Here is an 18,887-nt window from a genome sequence, read left to right as displayed (position 1 = left end):
TACCTGTATATTCTGTGTACTGTATGTAACCCCCAAATGTAAAGCATCATGGAATTAATGGCGCTATAATAATAAACAATAATAATAATAATAATTTCCAATCTTGAAGGTATGGAGTTATTCTCTTCCTCATCCCTCTTTGAGGATTACAACATAAAGAAATAAAGTGCACAATATCTGTCTGTGTCATTATAAACATCGGACTTAAAGCCAAAAGGATTTTCTTCAATCAGCTTTGTGTTCCTCCTAAGTAGATTTATCACTGGATATATGTTGGTTTCCTGGCGGAAATACACTGATCACATGAATGTGTCTGAAAAACTGTGGGGCTGATTCTTCTTTTATTATTGGGGCAGATTTATCATTTTTCCATGCCAGTCTTGATAATCCCTGTCTTTGTATAACAAGGTATAAACTTAGTAATAACTTACACACATTCTCCGAGGTCAATGTAGCTAAACAGAAATCTACACCACTTCTTGCAAGACCTTATGCACATGACCATTAGCAGGGCCAGTGAAAACGGCATGGATGTCACCTGGTATCATCCACGGTTTTTACTGACCCATCCATTGAGTGAGTCGTGCTGCAAATGCGGACAGGTATAGGATCTGCTTCATATTTTGCAGCTCTTAAATGTGGCCCATTGACATTGTATGGATCCATTGAGACTTATGGGTCTGAACTTTTGTCCGCAGTTGTGAATAAAATTGCGGTTGTGTGCCTAAGGGTATATTCCTGGCATCATATCCACCAGAAAACTGGTGTAAATTATAGTAAATCTGATGGGGCATTTGGCCCACCATCACCCTTGGAGGAAAGTAGCATAAGCCACAATTAATAAACAAAAAATTTAGATTTGCCTGTTAGTTTTCTGGTACACAAGCAATGATAGATTAGCCCCACAAATTAAAATTACTAGAAGTAATAGCAGATTTATCAATAATATGTGCCCTGGCCGAGAGATCTGTTACATTCTGTGCTGGAGACAAGAGTGGTATACCATTTGGATGAAGACAAAGATAGCCATATAAAGATAAAATTCCCCCACCGTGTTTGCTATATATCTGCTGCACTGGTGGACAATGTGGCAAGTTTCTTATAAAATGGAGTGTATATGGCGGTTCATTGACTTGATCCAGTGGCAGATATTGCAGAGGTGTCCGGCAGCAGCCTATTAAAAACCCTCATCCAAGCCAAGGATATATGTTTCAGCTGAACAAGTATCTGAGCCACAGCCAGTGGCGTAACTAGGAATGGCGGGGCCCCGTGGTGAACTTTTCACATGGGGCCCCCTGACCGACGTCGAAGACCCGGACCGAATGCCCCCCCCCCCGCCGTGCATTCCTGCACACACTATTATGCCCCATAGTGGCCCCTGCACACACACTATTATTTCCCCATTGTGGACACACATGTACAATTATTATACTCTGAGGTCTTTTCAGACCCCAGAGTATAATAATCGGGGACCCAGGGGAGAATACAAACATAAAAAACACTGTTACTTACCTATCCATGGCTCCAATGCGATCCCTGTTGATATCGGCCATCTTCAAAGACTTATGGGACGTCACTTGACCCGGGCCTGCGTCGCGACATCACAGTCATCACTCAAGTAGGCCAGAAGTCTGCTTGGAGCGCGGAGAAGTAAGTAACAATGTTTTTTATGTTCTCTTACCTCCCCTAGGTCTCCGATCATTATACTTGGGGGTCTGAAAAGACCTCAGAGTATAATAATAGTGTTTGTGGGGCCCGTGGCCTTACTTACCGATCCCGGCTCCTGCTCACAGTAACCTCCGCATTCGGCCATGAGCAGGAACCAGGATCTGTATGTAAATAGGGCCCGTTACAGGTTGGAGTTACTCCAGCCGGTAATGGCCTATTTAAAAGACAAACAAAAATGCAGCGGTAGCGGCTGTCGCCGGGCCCCCTAATGTCCCGGGCCCTGTGGCAGCTGCTACCCCGGTAGTTACACCCCTGGCCACAGCTATCTAAAGTGCACGGCCAACTTTACTAAAAGAAATAACACTGCATATCTATTTGCATTTTCATTATATTCTCAACTATGGGGTCTATAATGTACAATAACGTATGTCTACCCGATAAACCTCTCCGACCCTCCACCATGTCTACTAAGCTTTATCAGATCAGTCACAGCATTGCCTTAAATCACTCTTAAAAATTTTTGGGAATTGTTTAGAAACTCACTCCAGAAAGCGTAGCCATTCGGTATCACAGTCAAGGACTAGCTGCTCCCGAAGCTGATTCACATGTCTGTAATTTTCAACGATAAAAGGAGAGTGGAAGCGACTGACAGCTTTTGTGCTATAAAAGAGAAAGGGGGAGGGGGGGAATACTAAAATCAGAATAAGGGTCAGTTCACACGTGAAAACCGCCTAGCTTATTTGTGCGAGGTAAAAAACCTCGAGGAGTTTTTTTGACGCTGTTTTTTGCATTCCGCGCGGTTTTTGACGCGGTTTTCGCTAGCGGTTTTCGCTAGGTTTTTTTTTTCCTATATGTGCTATAGAAACTGCAGGCGAAAACCGCGCGGTTTTGTGTGCAAAAAACCGCGCGGTTTTTTACCGCGCGGTTTTCGCCTCCCATTCACTTCTATGCAATTCTTCAGGCGTTTTCCGCCTGAAGAAAGGTCATGTCGCTTCTTCAGGCGGAAAACGCTAGGAGGAAAAAAAAAGCTAGTGGTCTACATAGACCACCATGTTAAAGGAGAGGTTTTTGAAGCGAATTCCGCTGTCAAAAACCTCCCCTTTGCCCACGTGTGAACTAGCCCTAAGAAATCAAGGTTACAAAGCAATCGGTTATGTAATCACTAGGGAAAATTAGTCTCAGCCGCTTTTTTTTTTTTTTTTTTTTTTTAATATTTTCACTGAGCTTTAGAATAAGTGGATTGGCAATAAAAAAGGATAGCTCCATTATGGTGAACTTGGTCTCTGTTGCTTCACATTTCCTTTCGTATAAATAGAGTGGCGGGTTACTATGGTGAAGCACACAGAGAATGCCTTTTACAGGGTTGTATAATACATGTCTGTACATATAAGGACATTTCCTGATCTCAGTACTGTAAAAATAACTGATTTACGGTAAAGCTCGCTCGGTACATTCAATGATATCATATTCATTCAAATGAAAACTTGTCAGAGATTGTTTTTTTTTTTAGGGAAATGAGCTATTTGGATCAACTTTGTAAAAGGCTGAAAATATATGTAGCTATTTCACATTGCCTAAGTACTACGGACTGCTCTGAGTTACAGGAAACTTTGGTGCTGAATAAGTTTGTCTTGCTATATATTTATTCTGTACAAACATATAGCAAATGACCATCAAAGACAGCCTTGTTTTGTGACCTTGCATGTCTGTGTGGTCTTAAAGGGCACCTCCAGTTACAAAGCTGACCATGTCCATTGATAAAGTTTAGAAATGAGGGCACACACTGGACATAGTAAGTGGAAGAGACTCTGCTCCCTAACTTTCTCTCACTTAGACAACCCATGATCATGCAGGACATCTAAAGAGAAGCCACGACCTGTACCAATGGGAATAAGATAAGATAAGACAATCCTTTAATAGTCCCACCGTGGGGAAATTTCAGTGTGTAGCATGATAATACAGAAAAGAGTAATATAGTACAGAAGGAGACACACATAGGCTGAGAAAAATACTACGAATCAATCGGAAGGAAGGAAGGAAGGAAGGAAGGAAAGAAAGAAGGAAAAGAAAGACTTCAGGATCATTTAGCTCTCTTTTTGCTTGGTCTGATGTAGATTATGTAGCCTGACCGCGGTTGGGAGGAAGGACCTGCGATAGCGCTCCTCCTCACACTTGGGGTGAAGCAGTCGGTCACTGACAATGCTGTGAAGTGCCATCAAGGTCTCATTCATGTACATATATTCTCCAGCATGGAGTTCACCACAGACAGAGTCCTTCAGTCACCCACCACTTGGGCTTGTGCCAATACAGACATTGTACCCTATCCACAAGGTGGGGGATAAGTGTCTGATCCATGGTGGCCCAAACACCTAAAGCCTCCTTGTAAATGGTGCACCAGTGCACTTGTGTGACCACTGTTCCATTCTCTTCTATGGGGCTGCAGGCAGTTACAGTACAGTGCAAGCGCACTGGCACTCCGTTCAGAAGAAGGCTTAAGGCGGACTTTCCCCTGTACTGTAGATAGGGGATAAGTATCCATAATTGCACAGCCCTTTTAAATCTTACTATTTAATTGCAGCATCTGCATACAGTACATGTGTCTCTTCTCTTATTCTGTCTTCCTCACCTCAGCTCCGGCTCATTACCTTCCTCTATAGACTTATATGAACATCCATAATTTGTTACATGGGAGCTTCAGTTCATCTTGAGAAGGATGTAGCAGAGAATTCAGAGTAAAAGTCAGTTCATAGGAGAAAAACAGCCAGAGAAGAGGAGGAAGGCATTTTATGGTGATATACTGTATATTACAAAGTTTCTTATGCCTTCTTAACATTTGACTTACACGTATATTATAAAGTTGGGTGGGGAATAGATAGAACTACACTACATATAATTTATATGCTCAGGAACTACAGTATATATACTTTATTATTATTTTTTTTTCAATTCCACCCCATTCATTGTACAGAATATTAAAATAAAATGTTACTAGAAAGTATAATTTTCCCCACAGAAAACAAGCCCTTGCTCAGCTATGTGAATGGAAAAATACCAAGTTACGACTTTTGGAAAACAAAATATTAAAAATTCACTGCAGCAGGAAGAGGTTAATATTCCTGCATTTACAAGGAACATTACTATATACCAGTGATGGCGAACCTTTTTGAGACCGAGTGCCTAAACTGCAACCCAAAACCAAATAAATTATCACGGAGTGCCAACACGGCAATTTAACCTTAAAACTCTGTGGGTCCACAATTGCGGACCCACAAATTACAGTCATGTGACTGGGGCTTTACAGATCTTGTACTGAAAGGTAAAGGTCTCTGCATTCTGTACTTTTAAACAATTAATTTTCACTATTTACATCGCACAGGATCTGTTTTATAGTTACCGTGCAATGTTATTACATCCTGTACTAATTTCACGTCTGCTATAAAACAAATACTGTGTGATATACATAGTGAGGGGACCCCACACAGTACAATCTGCCCCTCAGTGGCCCCCCCACACAGTACAATCTGCCCCTCAGTGGCCCCCCACACAGTACAATCTGGCCCACAGTGGCCCCCACACAGGATTATACCTGTATACTCCACAGTAGCCCCCTCCCACACAGCATGAACTGGTCCACAGTAGCCCCCTCCCACACAGCATGAACTGGTCCACAGTAGCCCCCTCCCACACAACATGAACTGGTCCACAGTAGCCCCCTCCCACACAACATGAACTGGTCCACAGTAGCCCCCTCCCACACAACATGAAATGGTCCACAATAGCCCCCTCCCACACAACATGAAATGGTCCACAGTAGCCCCCTCCCACAGAGCATGAAAGATCCACAGTAGCCCCCTCCTACACAACATGAAATGGTCCACAGTAGCCCCCTCCCACACAACATGAAATGGTCCACAGTAGCCCCCTCCCACACAGCATGAAATGGTCCAGAGTAGCCCCCTCCCACAGAGCATGAAAGATCCACAGTAGCAGCATAAAATGGTCCACAGTAGCCCCCTACCCGCACAGCATGAAAGTCTACAGTAGCCCCCTCCCACACAACATGAAAGGTCCACAGTAGCCCCCTCCCATACAGCATAAAATGGTCCACAGTAGCCCCCTACCCACACAGCATGAAAGTCTACAGTAGCCCCCTCCTACACAACATGAAATGTCTACCGTTGCCCCCCTCCCCTGACAGTGCAAACAAACACAATATAGTTACCTGAAGAGCTGCCGGGTGTTCTCTCTTCTGTTCACTGCGCGCGCTGATGACTTACGTCATCACGCCCGCGCTTGTTCAGAGGTCACACTCTGTAGTCAGTGTAGGCCGCGTAGTACGCGTGGCCTACACTGAGCTACACTGACAGCTTTCAGCTGGATGCGCATTTGCACAACCAGCTGAAGGCAGCGATCGCTCACTAACGGGGAATCCTGCATCGGATTCGCCGTTAGTGAGCGATCAGGGTGACAGCACGCGTGCCAGCAGAGGGGGCTCTGCGTGCCCTCTCTGGCACGCGTGCCATAGGTTCGCCATCACTGCTATATACCATACCATGCACTGTTAGTAGGATTCAATTATCATGTATGTATGACTAGAGTAGTAGCTTCTGATCAAGGTCCCATATGCAACTTGTCAAACAAGGATCTAAATGAATCTAGCCTTGGCAATTCTCATTTCCTTCTATTTCTATTTGATCTTTCATGTACTTAGAAGCCCTGAACAAAATGAGACCTCATCTCCTATATAGGCCCATAAGAGGCAAGGTTATTGATTTTGCAAGCTCTCAAAACTTCTGTTACTGGTGGACAAGCATATATAAAAGCGACTGCTATTATAGGAGCTATTGTTATCAGAGATGACACCATAGACATATATGAATAGCCAGACAGATACTGTACATAGGAGATATAAAAGAAAAACAATACAATAAACATAGTGACCTCCAGTTCTGAGAACCATCAGTAACATTTACATATTGTACATGTGAATGATATACTTTATAACCTAAAAAGGTTCATTGTTCTTTAGACTGGAACTTACCTACTTATGGAAACCCAGTCAGGCGGCACAGAAGAGAGCAAAGAATTCTTAACTTCTATTAAAAACTGGGGATTAAAAAAAACAAAAAAAAAAACAACATTAACGTACTGCACATATCTTAATGTCCATGACCAGAACCCAGCAAATCATCTCAGTCCCACAAGTAAGTTAGGGTCACTTGGATCAAACTGTGTTTTCCCCTGTGAATCAGTGTCTGTGTTTCTGCAATATTCCCACTTGTCTATATACAACTGAAATCTTTGGAGCAATAAGGGTGTTGCTGCTTATGTCTATGGAGCAATAGCAACGTCCTTATTGCTCCAAAAGGTTTATTTATATATTGACCAAAACATCATTATCTTGGCAGGGAAGGTATCGATTTACAAGGTGTTTGATTCAGGTGACCCTAATCTATCTATTTGCAGGGCTGGGTTGATACATTGGGTTCTGGTGACAAACTCCCTTTAATTCCAGGGTATATAATGTACAGAACACACAAAAAAGGTACAATACACATGAGCTAACAGACTGGTATGGAGGGAGAGAGGACTAGGTCTACCAGGAACAGTACACCCTCATTATATGGCGTCCCAGTGAGCTGCTGAGATGCCTGAACAATCAGAGGCACAGTGCGAGGAACAACTTCAGTGCCAGGCCAACTTGAGAGCTGCCGAAACGCCGGAGCAGATGGATCATCAACGCCAACAACACACTCATTATATGGCGTCCCAGCGAGCTACTAAGATGCTGGAACAATCATGATGAATGAGTTCAGCGACAGGCCAGCTTGACAGCTGTCGAAACACCAGAGAAGGCGGATCATCAACACCAACAACACGCTCATTATATGGCGTCACAGCGAGCTGCTCAGATTCTGGAACAATCGTGGGCACAGCGCGAGGAACGAGATCAGCAGCAGGCCAGCTTGACAGCTGTCAAAACAGCGGAGCAGGTGGATCATCAACACCAACAACACGCTCATTATATGGCATCACAGCAAGCTGCTGAGATACTGGAGCAATCACAGGCAAGGTGAGAGGAACAAGTTCAGCAGCAGGACAGCTTGAGACCTGCCGAAACACTGGAGCAGGCAAACCATCCATGGCAGCAATTTGCTGAATATAGGCGGATCATCAAAGCCAACAACCTGCAGACAAAGTCGCGGGCAGAGGCTAGTATGGAATAAAAAGAACAGAGCAAGCAGCATATGATATACAAGGCATGGAGACAGGGAATCAAAACAGAAAGGGGTACAAGAGGACATGGGTAGACCAGATTGAAGATAAGGAGCAGGAGAACACCTTAAGAAATGGAGTCGCTGCAGTGCCTACAATAACAAGCAACCACACAGGCAAACAATGATGTTCATTGAGGTCGCTGGCTTTCCAAAATGATGAGCTTTCAAGTTGTTTTTTAAGTTTTTGATAGTGGAGACAGTCTTGGAGCTTATTCACATGATAGGCACATATGGCTATGTGCTAGTCATTTTTTAAGGCTCAGCATATAGTCTCATTGTAAATACAGGATTTATTCACACGACCATTGTTTTAACAGTCCGTGTGACCAATCCGTAAAATAATAGAACTTAGTACATCAGGTAGTTTTCATGTATCCCTCAATAGACTAAAATATATATGAGTGATCCACGAAAACGGGTCATCATCGAATGTATACTTGGTAGGGTTGAGCGATCGGGATCGGAAAAGATCGGATTCCGATCGGCGATCGAGTAAATTTCACGATCACGATCGGAATTCTGATCCCGATCTTTTTAGGCGGGATCGAGGTCAAAGGTTATTTCCCACAATGCTTTGCTACTGGCCAAGCATTGTGGGAAAAGCTAACAATATTAGCTAGGTCCCATAGAAATGAATGGATGCAGCCAGCAAACAGCCTGTGCTGGCGTCTGGCCCATAGACTATAATGGGGTCCGTGTGCTTGAACTGCACAGCGCTTGCAGTTGCGCTTTTGTTCCGTCTGTAGGGGTCCTCATGCAGACTCTTAAGGACGGAACACATCAGCATATGTGAACCGGGCATAACACTTACCTGCACAGAAGCGCTGCCGCTGGTCCGGTCCCCCTTGTTCTCACTCCTCTTCTCGCCTCGCTGCCCCCGCCTCCCAGGTTAGTGTTACAGACCTAGGAAGAAGGCGGGGCTTGTGGCTTAGGAGAGTGTGGGAGGGTACTGGGAGGGGAGCACTCACGTCTCCCCGCCCTGTACCCTCCCACACTCTCCTAAGCCTTTAGACTCCATGCTGTGTAGGGAATAGGATCGTTTTTAAAATCTGATCTTCGATTATTAAAAAAATCCCATTGACTTGCATTAGGATCGGGTTCGAATGGAAAATGATCGGAAATCGTATTTAAAAACGATCCTGAAATCTCCAGATTGGCTCAACCCTAACACTTAGCTGTGATAAAAGTACTTTGGCAAGGCAAGATCATGTGAATAAAGCGTTGTGTGTTGGGGTAATGAATATTGGGGATGCACTAAAGAAATCCTTAAGATGGCTGAAAAGAGTAGAGAAGAGAAGAAGATCTTGTGAAAACCAGAAATTACAAATGGAGAGGTAATGGGAGATTAGGTCAGAGAATGTATGGAGGGCATAGGCTATGGACCATCTTGTACATCATTCTTAAGATTAAGAACTTAAGTCAATAAGTAGTTGCAAACTAGAAATAGGAGTGACAGGAGAAGAGGAGAAATGAGGACAGAAGTGAATTAATTGGGCATCAGCGTTAAGGGGATTGGAGGGGCACAACAGTGTTAGATAGGTTGGCACAAAGAAGGATGTTACAGTAATCTAGGTGGGAGATGGTGAAGGCATGCACTAACTTTTAAATTGATAAAAAATTAAAATAAAAAAAAGGCACAAAATTGGTGCAAATGGCATCATAAATTTTCCCTAAAAATCTGAGAGGGCTCTCATCTGACTTCAGCTATTCTATGTAATTCTGTTTCTACAGGCGTGCTTGTTATACTTCAGCACCTTACAACTAAACAGCTCCTACAAAGTTCACTTACTAACCCTATAGAACATGGGAAGAATATGCAAATCTGTCTCCCAAGATGTAAACAGGGAGACAGTGCCTCTGTTTGCTGCCCTCTATAGCAAGCAACCCTGAACAACATGTTGTTCAGGGTTGCTTGCTATAGAGGGCAGCAAACAGAGGCACTGTCTCCCTGTTTACATCTTGGGAGACAGATTTGCATATTCTTCCCATGTTCCTTTGCAGTGGAGCAACTATGGCTATAAGTCTCCACACACCTGAGAAGGTGGTCTCTCCCTAAGGAGTGACGTTATCCCCACAATAACCCTATAGAACCAATACATGTAATAGAGCTATAGCCAACAACAAATCCATAAATTCATCATCACAAGTCATAGGAAAACTCTGTTTACTTGTAAGTTCAAGTAGCCAGGGCTGTGGAGTCGATAGACTGAACTACTAACCCAAGACTCCTGCTCGGACTTCATAAATGGCTGATAGCCAAGGTCAGACAGAAACAGTAAAACTCCTTTAACTCACAAAAAATTCAGTAATTAAATTTTTATAAAATTCCTATTGTAACAAACTATACATCTAATTAATTATACAATATTAACCCCTTCCCGACATGCGCCGTAATAGTACGGCGCGTGTCGGGTCTGTAACTATGGCGACCGCCCGGGAGCCGGGCGGCCGTCATAGCCGCCGGGTGTCTACTGCTTTAAGCAGTAGACAACCGGCTCTCATGCCTCCGATCGGTCCCCGGACCGATCGGAGGCATTAACCCCTCCGGCACTGCTGTCAAAGGCGCCGGAGGCGCCATCTTCCCGGCGGTGCATGGGCGCCGCCATTTTGGCAGGGATCGCCGGCTCCTGGAGCATGCTCCAGGGCCGACCCCCCATTGCCATGACAGCCGGGAGCCTTGTTAAGGGCTCCCAGTCAGTCTGCAAATTCTCTCTTTTGCAGGCTGGTGTATACAGCCTGCAAAAGAGATGATGATTTTTTGCAATGCATTGCAATGCATTAGCATTGTAATGCATTGCATTAGTGATCAGACCCCCTGGGGTTCAACACCCCTAGGGGGTCTAATAAATGCAAAAAAAAAATAAAAAAAAAAGTTAAAAAAAATATAAAAAAAATATAAAAAGTATTAAAAGTTCAAATCACCCCCCTTTCCCTAGAACAAATATAAAAGTAGTTAAAAACTGTGAAACATATACATGTTAGGTATCCCCGCGTCCGAAATCGCCCGCTCTACAAATCTATAAAAATATTTTTCCTGTTCGTTAAACGCCGTAGCAGGAAAAATAGTCAAAAGTGCCAAACCGCCGTTTTTTCACTGTTTTAATTCTGATAAAAATTTGAATAAAAAGTGATCAAAGCAATAACATTTCCCGAAAATGGTAGAACTAAAAAGTACACCTGGCCCCGCAAAAAAAGACGCCCTATGCATCCCCGTACACCTATGTATAAAAAAGTTACGGCCGTCGGAATATGGCGACTTTTAGAAAAAAAATTTTTTAACACCGTTTTGGAATTTTTTTTAGGGGTCAAAATGTAAATAAAACCATATAAATTTGGTATCCCTGGAACCGTACCGAAACACAGAATACAGGGGACATGTCATTTTGGCTGCACAGTCAACGCCGTAAAACCAAAGCCCGTAAGAAAGTCGCAGAAATGCATTTTTTCTTCAAATCCACCCCATTCTGAATTTTTTTCCTGCTTCCCAGTACATTATATAGAATAATTAATGGTGGCATCATGAAGAAAAAATTGTCCCGCAAAAATTAAGACCTCATATGACTCTGGGAGCGGAGAAATAAAAAAGTTATGGGGTTTAGAAGGAGGGGAGTCAAAAACGAAAAACGAAAATCAAAAAATGCCATCGGCGGGAAGGGGTTAATAAATGTATAATTTATTTTATAATAATCTTTTTATTTTGAACCTAAACTGGTAACTTTTTTCACCCAAAACTGGCCGTGACTGCACCATACCAAATGAGCGCTACCATACAAGCAGATTCCACCTCACCTATAGTCTCTGATGTCTGAAGATTGTGCAGGGACCTCTATCAGTCTATTACTATGTTAGTTCATGTTTATTGTATTTATGCATCTAAACCCTTTCCATAGGTACAGCACCATGAAATTAATGGAGATCTAAAATAAATGGGACATGTCCTACAAGTGTCTGGTACTTTGTGACTTTTTTGTGTCTGGGATACGGAATGACTGAGGAGGGGGGAGGGGGGGGGTATAGATTTTTACAATTTGTGTCTACTGGACACATGTCAAAGGGGGTCCCTGTTGCAACCAATTGTGTTACGGCTAGACACAGGAGGAGGAAAATGGCAAACATGGCTGATCTAGACAGAGAAAAATTCTTATATATTTCTCAGTTTTAGATGGAGTAAGACAAAATAGGATCAAATGAGGAGAGAAGAGCATGAGAGAAAAAAAAAAAAAAGTTTAGGTAAAACTGTAAATGAATTGCAGCAACGACTATTACAAGAATCCCAAGAGGTGATCAGCCAGTGGACAGTGATTGTGTACTTCTGTATTTCTACATCATGCTGTGCCGCTGACATTCCATACACAATTATTTGTGTAGCCAAGATTATATAATGAACAAGTATAATGTGAATTAGACACAAGCAATATTTATGGGTAATTATGCAGCTCAAATTAATACAATGTGCTGTTATTTATGGTACATCGGCCGTGTACAGACTGTGCTGGAAAACAGTTTCCTTAATGAGGTTCATTACTTTATTTCTGGAAGAACTGAAGCATTCACAATACAAAAGGTCAGAAAATTGCACAAACACCTATTTATTGCTGTTGTACGTATTGTTCCATTACCTCTTGTCCAGACACTGTGGTAAAAGATAAAGAAGGGTTTCTCAATATGTGACGGATTTCTTTAAGATGTCCTTGAATTTCTGAAATGATCACCTGGATCTCAGTTTTTCTTTCTTTTATCTTCGGAAAGTCTGTGAGGTCCTTGAACAGGTCAGTCTTATTTCCAGCCCTAGAACAAAACACATATAATCTATCTCTTGCTGAGAGAATTCTATAATCTAAAAGGCTCCCATACATGTTGTAAAAACTATAGATTTTGCCGGGCGACTGTCTTACACTATGTTCACATCGGTGCTGTAGTGTCCATTGTTCTGATCCGTCGGAGGATGCATGCTAAATTTCAACAGATTAATCTATTGTTCTTCCAGCACTGCCAGAGTTCTCTAGAAGCAGATAACTCCATTAAAGGGGTTTCTGAGCTCAAGCTTCATGTTTTAACAATGTCTCCCCCATTTGGTAACACCATCCTAAAGTGTCCCACTGTTAATTCCACTGTATCTCACCCTGCTACACTGTACTGCCAGCGCTTTGCTCCCCAGACCTTTGAACTATATTTTCCTTGTTTACTTGCATTTGGTCAAAAAGCAGCACAAATAAACACCCTGAAGCCTTCCCAACCTATGACGACCACACGTCCTCCATCACTCTCATTGCCCCGATCAAGAGCTGACATCATGGTTCTAGGCTGTAATCTGCAGCCCAATAGTGGTATGATAGCAGAACTAGAGAAAGCAGAGAGAAGAACAACGCCATTTACGTATTAAAAGGAATTTTAGCAATTGTTGAAGATGGGGCATAGGTGCCAGCAGTGGCATAAATAAAGTGTTGTGGGCCTCAATGCAATCTTTTGCCCAGGGCACTCTATCTCATCCCTACAGCAAATTCTTGATAGTGAGGTTAGGGGTGCTAAGGAGTTTAATCCACTTTAGTGTGGTTAGGGGAATCCGTGGGTCTCCTTGGTTTATGGGCCAGATGGAAGCTGCAATCTCAATACCGATGCCAGTGCTTATGTGCCCCGTAAGGCTCCTGGGCCCCGAAGTGAATGCACCCTCTGCACCCCCTCAAGTTACGCCTCTGAGTACCAGCAGGATAAGAAAAGCTGCTCCTGGAAAACCCCTTTATTAATATACAGATGTAGTAGACTTAACCCAACTATCTTCAGTGGGATAAACTGCGGCAGCACCATGTCTTATCACAGATTATATCAAAAGCCATTGAAAAGTGCTTTGAAAAAAAAAAAAACCTGTTGCCTTCCATGACATGATATTGTGCCAGAGAAATTCTGCAGAAAGTTGCATTATAACTCTGCTATATATGAACACACCCAGCTGAACCAAGCATGTCAGTGAATGGCAGAATCAGGAGGAATAGTCGTCGTCTTGCTTGACAGCTATTTGTGGTGGGTGGGCACCTTAACAAGGCAATGATAAGAACTTGTACTTACTTGGCGGCTTCTTCATTTAACACCTGTAGAAACTTCTGCACCGGACTAAGAATTTGTGGGACTTCTGTAAATATCTTTTTCAACAATGCTGACTTGATTTGAGAACTGATGGCAGGAATCAATACTTGGAGGTGGCTTTCTAAATTACACAATGTACTGACGATTAAGAAGAACTCCTGAGGGGAACACTGCAAAAAATGACACCATAAAATATGTAGTTTAAAAGACCAAGAACTATCGGAACTTGATCTAATCCCAACATTTGTCAAATATGGTCACCTTTAAAAGCAATTAAAAGTATTGATCAGAGAAAAGCCTTGACTAACGGGCTAACTTGTCATATCTTATAGCAGTAACAACTGCAAAGTGAGTACAGTCAATAGAAAATTCTCCAGACAACTGGGAATTACATCAATACTGGAAGTTGTTATAAAGAGACAGCAAGAACTGGATTTTTTTTAGCCTGAACAGTGAATATTGACAGGACAGAAGGTGCCAAGTCCGTAAAGGCTTTTAACAAGGTTATAGGTGATCTCTAATAAGCAGGCGGTATATGGAGCAATTATCATTATAGTTTGTTTTGATGTAGATTATATATGGCCGCCTTACACATTACATATGATGTGATAAGGCTAAAATTAATGTTACCGGTGCTTTCTTGAATAAAAGCCTTTCCTTTATTTTTACCAGCTTTCGCCATGAAGGGATTATTTAGAGATTGGAAGAACAATGGTTTACTTAATTGGAATGTATTACGGGGTAGTGCCAAGATTTCAACCTATTCGTAGGATTAGTGATAGACGTGTGATTGGTGGTTTTAGGACGGCTGGAATTCACATCAATCAAAAGAATAGGGGTGTCTTGTCGTCCCTGTCTAAATGGCGCAGATGTTGCAGAGAGGAACTGCTGCTCCATTTAACTATGTGGATATGCCAAAGATAGCTATACATGACCTCTTTGAATGTCCTATAGAGATTAACAGATTCCTTGAGTGTCTGTGCGACCTTCACTACACCCAAGGAGTGGGATGTTTTGTTCTCGAGATCGGTGGAGGTAGGTGATAGGTAATAAGTTGCAATCCTGGCATTATGGTGGCCCAATGGTTAGGCCACCATTGCTGGGTTTGAACCAAGGACAACATCCGAATGAAGCCTGTGTATTTTCCCCATGTTTGCGTAATGGCCGAGAGGGTTCAGTTCAGTTCTGCTGGTCTTGTAGTAGCACCTAAAAAGACAAAACGGTTTTTGGGACTCTTGGTCCTGAACTGAAACCCATCACCCATCTCTAGTAATTGGAGAAGACCTTCATATAGCAGTAACATTTGAGTTACATAGACTCATGCCAATAGTGCAACACTTTGTTTTCAGGACATATATAGACACCCAACATGTTAGTGCAACATTGGATTTTATGCATTTGCAATGAAATTTGCAGCACAGCTTTGGTTATGATATGCTGTGATATTATGGGACTGCGTCTTTATATAAATAAAGCCCATCTAACTAACAGTGTTATTTTTATTTAGCTGAGCCTTGTGAGTGCTGCAGATCTGTAATATCCCGTACACCGCATAGATTTGACGTAGAACCTGAATGTCAATTAGAGCCATAACCTCTGTGACCTGTTCTCTGCCATCGGAGTGCTCTGATAATAAGCAAGCTATTATCGGAGCACTGCCAGAAATTGTATACTTCTTATGGGTGCTCTGACAAAACCTGTAAACAGAGTCTAAGGTGGCCATACAGATAAATAGGATGAAGGCTAAAGACTCACCGAACTAAATTTAATGGGGTTATCCCATGAACTAAAAAAAAAAAAAAAAAATCATTAAAAAGAAAATCTCTGGAGTCATGCACACCATTGAGCAATTGTTATTTACTCTCTTTTTGGCTTCTGTACTCACTCCACTACAGCTCTGGACCTTTCATTTTCTATGTGTAGACACATGCCTGCACGATCGCCTGTTTTGCAGACACATCCATACAAATTTTACTCCATAACAGCCATTACAGTTGATCGGTTGCTCATTTTCAGTGACCCTGGGCGAAGGATGAACAATCTTTCTGAGAACATTCATTCAAAGAAAGATCATTTGCAAAGTAAAGAGCTAGTAATAACAAAAGATCTTCTGTCCAACCATTGGAAGAAAATTTACAGTACATGATCAGTTGGCTAAAGTTAACTTCTTCCTTCATCCAACAAATGATGAATAGAGTTAAAACGGTTCCTTTTCATACACTATAGTCTAATAGGTATCAGCAGCTACAGGCTGCAAACTGTGTGCCAATATTTTTTTCTGGAGGCTGGGGAAGGTAAAAAAAAAACAAAAAAAACACAAAAAAAAAACACAAAAACACTCAGCTGTCCCCGGTGCTCTGGTGTTCCAGGCCCTGGATAGGACAGGACATCACTTGCATGCGTCATCTTTGATGTCCTGGTTCCTTTCCTAATGGAATAGCCTCAGCGGTCACATACAGTGGGGCAAAAAAGTATTTAGTCAGTCACAATTAGTGCAAGTTCCACCACTTAAAAAGATGAGAGGCGTCTGTAATTTACATCATAGGTAGACCTCAACTATGAGAGACAAAATGAGAAAACAAATCCAGAAAATCACATTGTCTGATTTTGTAAGAATTTATTTGCAAATTATGGTGGAAAATAAGTATTTGGCCAGTAACAAAATTTCATCTCAATACTTTGTTCTATATCCTTTGTTGGCAATGACAGAGGTCAAACGTTTTCTGTAAGTCTTCACAAGGTTGGCACACACTGTTGTTGGTATGTTGGCCCATTCCTCCATGCAGATCTCCTCTAGAGTAGCGATGTTTTGGGGCTGTCGCTTGGCAACATGGACTTTCAACTCCCTCCAAAGGTTTTCTATAGGGTTGAGATCTGGAGGCTGGCTAGGCCACTAAAGGACCTTGAAATACTTCTTACAAAGCCACTCCTTCGTTGCCCTGGCGGTGTGCTTTGGATCATTGTCATATTGAAAGACCCAGCCACGTTTCATCTTCAATGCCCTTGCTGATGGAAGGAGGTTTGCACTCAAAATCTCACGATACATGGCCCCATTCATTCTTTCATGTACCCGGATCAGTCGTCCTGGCCCTTTTGCAGAGAAACAGCCCCAAAGCATGATGTTTCCACCCCCATGCTTTATAGTAGGTATGGTGTTTGATGGATGTAACTCAGTATTCTTTTTCCTCCAAACACGAAAAGTTGTGTTTCTACCAAACAGTTCCAGTTTGGTTTCATCAGACCATAGGACATTCTCCCAATACTCTTCTGGATCATCCAAATGCTCTCTCGCAAACTTCAGACGGGCCCGGACATGTACTAGCTTAAGCAGTGGGACACGTCTGGCACTGCAGGATCTGAGTCCCTGGCGGCGTAGTGTGTTACTGATGGTAGGCTTTGTTACATTGGTCCCAGCTCTCTGCAGTTCATTCACTAGGTCCCCCCGCGTGGTTCTGGGATTTTTGCTCACCGTTCTTGTGATCATTTTGACCCCACGGGGTGAGATTTTGTGTGGAGCCCCAGATCGAGGGAGATTATCAGTGGTCTTGTATGTCTTCCATTTTCTAATTATTGCTCCCACAGTTGATTTCTTCAATCCAAGCTGGATGCCTATTGCAGATTCAGTCTTCCCAGCCTGGTGCAGGGCTACAATTTTGTTTCTGGTGTCCTTTGACAGGTCTTTGGTCTTCACCATAGTGGAGTTTGGAGTCTGACTGTTTGAGGGTGTGCACAGGTGTCTTTTTATATTGATAACAAGTTTAAACAGGTGTAATTACTACAGGTAATGAGTGGAGGAAAGAGGAGACTCTTAAAGAAGAAGTTACAGGTCTGTGAGAGCCAGAAATCTTGATTGTTTGTAGGTGACCAAATACTTATTTTCCACCATAATTTGCAAATAAATTCTTACAAAATCAGACAATATGATTTTCTGGATTTGTTTTCTCATTTTGTCTCTCATAGTTGAGGTCTACCTATGATGTAAATTACAGACGCCTCTCATCTTTTTAAGTGGTGGAACTTGCACTATTGGCGACTGACTAAATACTTTTTTGACCCACTGTATGGCTGGGACTTCCGCCACAAAAACCTGGAGTATCAGCAGCCTGGGACACCAAAGCACCAGGGACAGGTGAGTATGTTTGGTTTTTTTTTCTTATTTTTCGCCATAACGGGCCTCTATTTTGTTTTTTCCCTGACAACCGTTTAAAATAGTGATATTTACATTGCATAAGGGAAAGCGAAGTAATTTCTAAGGGGAGCCAGATGTGTATATATACTGTAGTATTGTGCAAAAGTTTTAGTTAAAATGCTGCAAAGTAAGAATGCTTGAGAAAAATAAAAGTGTTAATAGTTTATTTTTGTCAATTATTAAAATGAAGTGAATAAATAAAAGAGAAATCTAAATCCCATCAATATTTGGTGTGACAACTAGAGATGAGCGAATACTGTTCGGATCAGCCGATCCGAACAGTACGCTCGCATAGAAATGAATGGACATAGCTGGCACGTGGGGGGTTAAGTGGCCGGCCGCCGTCAAAGCGGAAGTACCAGGTGCATCCATTCATTTCAATGGAGCATGCTGTTCGGATCGACTGATCCGAACAGTACTCGCTCATCTCTAGTGACAACCCTTTGCCTTCCATCAATTCCTCTGGATACACTCACAGACAGTTTTTGAAGGTACTTGGCAGGGAGGATGTTCCCGCCATCTTGGATAACTAAGCACAGATCTTCTGTGGATGTAGACTTGCTCCAGTCCTTCTGTCTCTTAATGTAATCCCAGACAGACTGGATGATGAGATCAGGGCTCTGTGGGGGCCATATCATCACTTCCAGGGTTCCTCCTCCAACAGGCGGACA

At 42.5% G+C, this 18,887-nt stretch overlaps 1 protein-coding gene across 1 annotated transcript in view; it reads right to left on the bottom strand.

Moving 5' to 3' along the window:
• Nucleotides 1-18,887, bottom strand: part of MSH3 (mutS homolog 3) — a 108,172-nt gene that overhangs the window by 30,524 nt on the left and 58,761 nt on the right. The window contains exons 14-17 of the mRNA XM_075271397.1: nucleotides 14,010-14,197; nucleotides 12,566-12,734; nucleotides 6,710-6,774; nucleotides 2,212-2,328 (exon numbers count right to left, since the gene is read on the bottom strand). Coding sequence (XP_075127498.1) covers nucleotides 2,212-2,328; nucleotides 6,710-6,774; nucleotides 12,566-12,734; nucleotides 14,010-14,197 — 539 coding nt within the window. The remainder of the gene's footprint in view (nucleotides 1-2,211; nucleotides 2,329-6,709; nucleotides 6,775-12,565; nucleotides 12,735-14,009; nucleotides 14,198-18,887) is intronic.

The sequence above is a fragment of the Leptodactylus fuscus genome, chromosome 1, assembly GCF_031893055.1.
Source record: "Leptodactylus fuscus isolate aLepFus1 chromosome 1, aLepFus1.hap2, whole genome shotgun sequence".
NCBI lineage: Eukaryota > Metazoa > Chordata > Amphibia > Anura > Leptodactylidae > Leptodactylus > Leptodactylus fuscus.
Note: the sequence above shows the minus strand (reverse complement) of the source record. Positions and strands in the feature narration are given on the sequence as shown.